This window comes from Calypte anna, unplaced genomic scaffold, assembly GCF_003957555.1.
Source record: "Calypte anna isolate BGI_N300 unplaced genomic scaffold, bCalAnn1_v1.p scaffold_147_arrow_ctg1, whole genome shotgun sequence".
NCBI lineage: Eukaryota > Metazoa > Chordata > Aves > Apodiformes > Trochilidae > Calypte > Calypte anna.
This window is the reverse complement of record NW_022045449.1, coordinates 232,009-239,305: the sequence shown is the minus strand read 5'-3', so window position 1 is coordinate 239,305 and position 7,297 is coordinate 232,009. Positions and strand designations below refer to the sequence as shown.

The 7,297-nt window shown below is 52.0% G+C and overlaps 1 protein-coding gene across 1 annotated transcript; it reads right to left on the bottom strand.

Moving 5' to 3' along the window:
- Positions 1-4,915: 4,915 nt before the first annotated feature.
- LOC115600214 (olfactory receptor 14A16-like) lies at positions 4,916-5,854 on the bottom strand. The gene has a single exon (XM_030468501.1). The coding sequence runs from the start codon at positions 5,852-5,854 to the stop codon at positions 4,916-4,918; it is 939 nt and encodes a 312-aa protein (XP_030324361.1).
- Between the last annotated feature and the right edge of the window lie 1,443 nt (positions 5,855-7,297).

Genomic DNA, 7,297 nt, shown 5'->3' with positions numbered 1-7,297 from the left:
ACCAATAAATCTGTCAGGGTTTACCACGGGGCCGGCAATTAACTGAATGACAGATGCTCTGTATTAATACCCCTCTCCACCCTGATAAAGAAAGGAGAGAGAATAAGGGAGAGAGACTTATGGGTTGGAAACTAAACTACTCAGCTTTAATGAAACAGGAATGATAGAAAGCAAAATTGGTAAATATATCCAAATATACAGAAAAATGGTACCATGTTCCTCCCCCCCTCACCCCTAATAACTCTCATGTCAAAACCAAGGCTTCAGGGCAGCCCTGGGAAAGTCCAGGCTGGACTCCTGGGGTCAGCAGGCCTCTTTTTATCCCAGATCAATTGTAGTGGTGATGGTGGGGTGATCATTGCCATCTTGGATTCCGCCCTCCTTGTCCTTCAGTTTAAAGCCTTTTTAAAGCAGTTTAAAGAAGGAGCTGCAGGCATGGACAGTGTAGGGCAGCCTGCAGGAGAGGTGGCCAAGGGCTCTGGAAGGCTGAAAGGCCCAAGAGGACCAAGGGCTTTGTCACCTCAGACATGGCAGCTGCCTCCACCACCATGGTCTACCGGGAGTCATTTTGTCCTGGGGCTCTGGACTTCCTTTCCCCTTCTTGGGGAAGTCAAGACACATCAGAAATTTTATTACTCATTTTCATGCTCTACTGTCCCCAGGAAGAGTCCTGACCCACAAATGTGGGATGGCCTCTGCCTTCCCATTTCCTGGGGTTCAGAGATTGGCCTGACTAATCCATAAAATAAATAAATAAACAAACAAATAAATGAATATCTCTGGATTCAGAGCCACCTTTACGGAATCATTGCCTCCCTCCATACATGGCCTCCAGTGACCTTCTCTTACAAGTCTCTGGGGATGCTTTGTCAGTAATGGGACCCAATGGAGCCAATCAATACTTCAAGATAATTTGGGTTTTTGTTTTGGCTTTAACTTCTAAAGATGTTTCTTTCTTGTTCTCCTGTCAGTACCTGAGGATCATGGACTCAGTCCCTCTGGCACCATGGGGACCATTACAGTACTGAGCAGCCATGAGTCACCCTGTGCTGTTTTCAGTGTTCAAGACTTGCACAGCTGATTGAAGAGGTTTCAGTATGTAGGAAGATAACAAAGAGCATATAATAAAAACTATTGTAAAAGTTCTGTTTTACTGGTTTTCAGTTTAGGAGTTGTATATTCAACTGGTATTGGTGCAAAGTGTCTTTGAAAGAGGCCTGAACAGTGAGGAAAAACCTTTGAGATCCAACGATTCATGAAGAACATTGACTGGACCTCACCTCCCCAAACACAACATTGCTCTCATTGGCTCCCTGGGAAGGCCCTGGGATAATTTGCCTCCACCACCTTGTCAGTTCCACCACTTGTACCCTCTATCCAGCAGGCACTGCTTGTTCAGCTCACTCCTGTCCCCACGCTGCCACTTCATCCCCACCCACCCACCCCGCATGGCACCAGCATCATCGGGGTCTCTGCGGGGAGCCCCGAGCGCTGGCAGCGATTGTCCTGTCACACACTGAGGGGATGGGGGCAGCGGCAGCGAGCCCGTTCCTGCCCTGCCTGCAGGACACCTTCCCTTAGGGGCAGGAGGAGCAATGCATGACAAGTGTCCCTTTCCAAAAGCCCGCAGCAGCCTCTCTTTCCTACGGCAGCTGCTTTCTGCACTGCCATCAAGAACGCCCTGCAGGCTGCACTTTGCATTTCCCCCTAAGAAAGGGAATGGTCGTTCTTGGCATCACCCAGCACGGACACAATGTCCTGGCTTTTGAAGAAAACTCAACACAAAAAGTGGGGACACCCACTCCCACTGCCTCACAGGTGACTGCCCTGCCCTCCGTGCCTCCCACTGGCCCTGGCCCCGCCGCCCTGGGTTTTCCCAGGGGCTCTGCAAGTGAAGAGGGGAAAGGAGGAGGTGGGGGCCAGGGAATCCAAATTCCAAAAGTCTACAGTTGAGGCCAATAAAAGGTCAGGCTGTCCCACCAGGCAGTGGGACAGAGAGGGAACAGTCTTGGAGGTTCCTGGAGTGTGTGGAAGAGACCTTCCTGACACAGCTGGTGAGGCAACCAACCAGAGGAAACACAGCAATGAATCTCCTGTTTGGGGAAACAGAAGGTCTTGTAATTGATGTGATGGTTGGAGGCCATTTCTGCCACAGTGATGATGAAATAATAGAGATCTCCATCCCTACAAGCACAGAATCATAGAACTATCAAGGTTGGATATAATATCATCGAGTCCAGCTGTCCACCCTTACACCCCTAACCACTAAAACACCCACTGTAGCTCTTCATTTATCTTTTTTTTTAATAGCTCCAGGAATGGTGCCCCCACCACCTCCCTGGGCAGCCTGGTTCAATGCTCCACCACTCTTTCTCTGAAGATGTTTTTCATATAATCAAAACTGAACCTCCTCCGGTGGAGCTTTAACCCATTTCCTCTTGTCCTATCACCGGTCAGAAGAGAGAAGAGGCCAACATCTTCTTGTTACTACCTCTTCTGTAGTAGTTGTAGAGAGCAATGAGGTAAGATCACTTCCCTGGCCCTGCTGGTCGCACTCTACCTGAATAAGGCCAGGATGGTTGTTGTCTTCTTGGCCACCTGGGAACACTGCTGGCTCATGGTCAGCTGGCTGTCAGTCAGCACCCGCAGGTCCCTCTCTGCTAGGCAGCTCTCCAGCCACTCCTCCCAAGCCTGTAGTGCTGCTGGGGGTTGGTGTGGCCCAAGTGCAGGATCCAACTTTTGGTCTTAGTGAAACTCAGGCACTTGGCCTTGGCCCATCCATCAAGCCTGTCCAGATCCTTCTGCAGAGCCTCCCTACCCTCAGGCACATCAACACTTCCACCCAGCTTAGTGTCCAGGCACCAAACCCCTCATCACAAAGCCCTGGTGGTGGCTGTGGAGACGCCCAGGGCTGGAACTGGCTGCGACTGTGTCACAGAATCATGGAATAAATGATCCTGGAACGGTCATTGTTTTATTCATACTTTTTAAATGATAAACCCTATCTGGATGTCCTTGCAAGCTGCTGACACTCATTCTGGGAACAAGTAATACTGTACCACCACTCACCAATGGAAAGTTTCTGCCAGTGATTCAAATGAAGAAACATCGCTCAGAGGAGCTGAGGTATTTTGGGGGCTCTAGTTCTGCCTCTTTGTCTTTTCACCATCCTTTTTCTTTCTTCAAAGAGTTCTTGGAGTGAGAGGTTGATGAGTCACAGAATATTCCAGTCTGGAAGAGACCTCTGAGCATCTCCTTGTCTGAGTGCCCTGCTCAAGGCAGGATGAACCAGATGAGGTTTCTTAAGGGCTCCCCCAGCATACCTTCATTCACAAAGGGGCTGAGAGTGCCTTTTGTCCAATCCCACAGGGCATTATAAAGAGAGAGAATATAATCTGATGAAGTGCTGGTCACTGAGGCACCATCACTGTCTGCCAGGAGGACTTTGAATCACTGATGGCATGTGGCTCTCATCGACTAGTGACCTCCCCACCCACAGCATCTTCCAGGTTTTACATCCAGACATCACCCATCTGGGTATTAATATACAACAACAGACAATGTCAAAAGGCTTGCTGAAGTCCAGGTGAACCCCATGCCCTTCTTTCCTCTGCCCACTCTGGTTCAGCAATCCCTCTCCAGAGCGGCCTGGAGTGCTCTGCAGGAGCTTTGGCCGGATCAGCATCTCAGGGACAGAGGTGATGCTGACCACAAGGTAATACACCTTCTGGTCATTCATGTCTAGCAGAAATGTCTGTAACAAAGGTGCAGTTACGCTCTCAGGACAGAGCTTCCAGCCCATGAAACTTTTAGGAAAGGTGACAGAGAGACCAGCACTGAACCCAAGATGTGGCCACCAGCAGGAAACACTCAAAGGTGACAAAGGTTCATAAAGTATGAACCCACGCACCCTGTCCCCAGGCTGCTCCTCACGCCGAGCTGGGGGTGCTGCTCTGCAGAGAACAGGGCTGGGGTGCCCAGGGCTGACTCTGCTCATGGGCTGTGCTGGTCAAGCTGGGAGGCAGACCCAGCTGATGGTGCTCACTGCCACTGACCACCTCCCACACAAGCTCTTGGGTGCCCATGGAGGGTGCTCAGAGGGGCCCTGCCTGATTCCAGGGTCATGGGCTGTCATTAGTGCACAACATTCACCATCCCTGAGGGCTCTGGACACCAAAGAAGTGACAAAGGAACCAGCCCTAAGTCCCCAATCCCCTCCTGGGACCATGATGGCATCAGAGAGAGCCCACAGAGAAAGCAGCAGAGCAACAATCTCTGCAGAGTCACCTCCTTGGGCAGCTTCTGGAGAGCAAGTGTGGAAGAAGAGCTGAGCTGAGGAGATCCCCTGTGATGATGGAAGGGCTGTTCTGGAGGCCAGCTCTGTCCCAGCAGTGCCCGTGCCCTGTCCCTGCCTGCGGGCACAGAACTGTCACACTGCAGGGCTGTGACCAAGCTGCTAGAGCACTCAGGCCTTACCCAAGGGTGCAGAAGGAGACTGTGGAGCTGGAAAGTGGACAGCTTGGAAAAGATCAAGTGCTGGTGCTCCCGGGCAGTGCCCTTCTGCCCGGACTCTTTCCCCTTCACCTCTGCACACAGGCACTGCCCTTCAGCTTATGAGAGGGTCTCAAAGGAAGGGCCTCAGGCAAATGAGTCACTGGAAGGTTCTTTGTTCTGCTTAAATACACACAAACAGAGCACAGTTCCTGACTGACACAGCACTCTAGGTAAAAAAAAATAAAATACAGAGACACATAAAGAGAAAGGGCACATTCCTATTTGTGCAATAATTGGAAAGGGAAAACAGTAAAATCTAAATAAAATACTCCACTTCTAAAACCAAACCAAATAAAACCCCCCTGAAAACTAATTCGGTTTGTAATGAGCCATGTGAAGAGAGAATTGTAAGTTAAATCAATCACTTTATTCGTTTTGAAAAACCACCAGACATCAGTTTCCCCAGGGCATTCTTGAGCTCCTGGTTCCTCATGCTGTAGATGAGGGGGTTCACTGCTGGAGGAACCACCGAGTACAGAACTGCCACCACCAGGTCCAGGGATGGGGAAGAGATGGAGGGGGGCTTCAGGTAGGCAAAGATGGCTGTGCTGATGAACAGGGCGACCACGGCCAGGTGAGGGAGGCACGTGGAAAAGGCTTTGTGTCTTCCCTGCTCAGAGGGGATCCTCAGCACAGCCCTGAAGATCTCCACATAGGACACCACCATGAAAACAAAGCAGCCAAAAAGAATACAAGCACTGACCACAATAAGCCCAAATTCCCTGAGGTAGGAGTGTGAGCAGGAGAGCTTGAGGATCTGGGGGATTTCACAGAAGAACTGGTCCAGGGCATTGCCCTGGCAGAGGGGCAGGGAAAATGTATTGGCTGTGTGCAGCAGAGCATTGAGACACCCAGAGCCCCAGGCAGCTGCTGCCATGTGGACACAAGCTCTGCTGCCCAGGAGGGTCCCGTAGTGCAGGGGTTTGCAGATGGCCACGTAGCGGTCGTAGGACATGATGGTCAGGAGATAAAACTCTGCCGACAACAAAAAGACAAAGAGAAACAGCTGTGCAGCACATCCCTTGTAGGAGATGTTGGTGTTGTCCCAGAGGGAATTGGCCATGGCTTTGGGCAGAGTGGTGGAGATGGATCCCAGGTCAAGGAGGGAGAGGTTGAGGAGGAAGAAGTACATGGGGGTGTGGAGGTGGTGGTCACAGGCGATGGTGGTGATGATGAGGCCGTTGCCCAGGAGGGCAGCCAGGTAGATGCCCAGGAAGAGCCAGAAGTGCAAGAGCTGCAGCTCCTGCCTGTCTGCAAATGCCAGGAGGAGGAACTGACTGATGGAGCTGCTGTTGGACATCTGATGCCTCTGGGAATGGTGCACTGTCAGAGAAAGAAAAGGGGTAAGTAAGTCAGGTCTGATTTTTCTGTGCAAATTCTTTTAGAAATTCAGAAAAATCCCCAAACCACCTCACTTCATACAGGAAGGATTTTTGCCGGTCCCATTCATGAGCTCTAGCTGGTGCTGGCTGATGGTGTCAGTCAGAGCAGCATCTGAACTCTGGGCTCTGCAGAAGTCAGTCCTGACCTACAGGAATTAATAAAAAAGGAAATGTTGATCTGACATTGAATCCAATGTTAAAATCTGAGAGAATTTCAGAATTTCAGAGAGAATTTCAGAGGCAAAGACCCTAAAGATGGGGTATCCTGACAGGAGGGTGAGCTGACCCCCACCCCATATCCTGTAGTCCCTACAGCCCCAAATCTGAGTAAGTTTGGATGCTTTTCCTCCATGGACACAGCAGCAGGACAGGACCTGCAGCATCAGTGTCTGAGCTGCACCCAAATCCTCACCACCAAGCCCAGTAAAAAGAAGGGAAGCAGCAGGGACAAGAGGGGAACCTGGCAAAGTTCTGCTGCCAAGAGAGTCAGGACAGGGAGACACAGGAAGAGACTCCAGCTTTCCTCCTGTCTTGGGGGGCGGGGGGAAAGGCGCTGCTGGAAGGATCCTCAGAATTCAGTGCCCAGGATCTGAAGGGCTGGGGGACTGTGTTGTGTGACAGAGAGCAGGGTTTAGCTCTAGGGAGGGCAGCAGCTCTGCAGGGGATGGCTGGAAGGTGCAGGAGTCCTCCCTGCCATCATCTTCCAGGCAGCAGCTCCCTCTCAATCCCTGCCCATCTCTGCTGCCTGCAGCTCTTTCTCTGTCCCCAGCTCTCCTGCCTGTCACTGCTCACAACCCCCATCCCACCCACTGAGTGCTCAGCTCTGCCCTGCAGACCCCTCCTGGCAGCAGCAGGACCTATCCAGGGAGATCTCTGGGTGTGCAGGGGCTTAGGAGAAGCTCAGACAAGGGATGAGGAGAACTGGAGTCTCTGTGCCTTCTGCAGAGTGCAGAAAGAGCTTTCTATGCCCTGGAGAGACAAGTGGAAGCAGAGCCTGAGGAGAGCCCAGCCAGGAGCAGGAAAGCCCTACCCTGAAGGGACTCCTGAAAATTCCCCTCAGAAATATTCTGGGCATCAGCTGGAGCTGTGAGCAGCCATGAGCAATTCATCCCTCTCTCAGCAGCACCAGGACCCTGCCCTGTGCTCCCTGTCTCCTGCCAGCCACAGCTTCAGCCAGCACCAGGGAGCTCCCCGGGCAGGCTGAGAGCTGCCCCTGGCAGGCAGGCAGGCAGGCAGCAGAGTCCCTGCCCCAGCACACAGCCCCTGGGCTGCAGGACCCTGCTCTGAAGGACTGCCCTGGGCACCCCTGCCTGCACACACCCCCTCACTCCTCTTCACAATTCCCCTTCCACCTCCAGCCC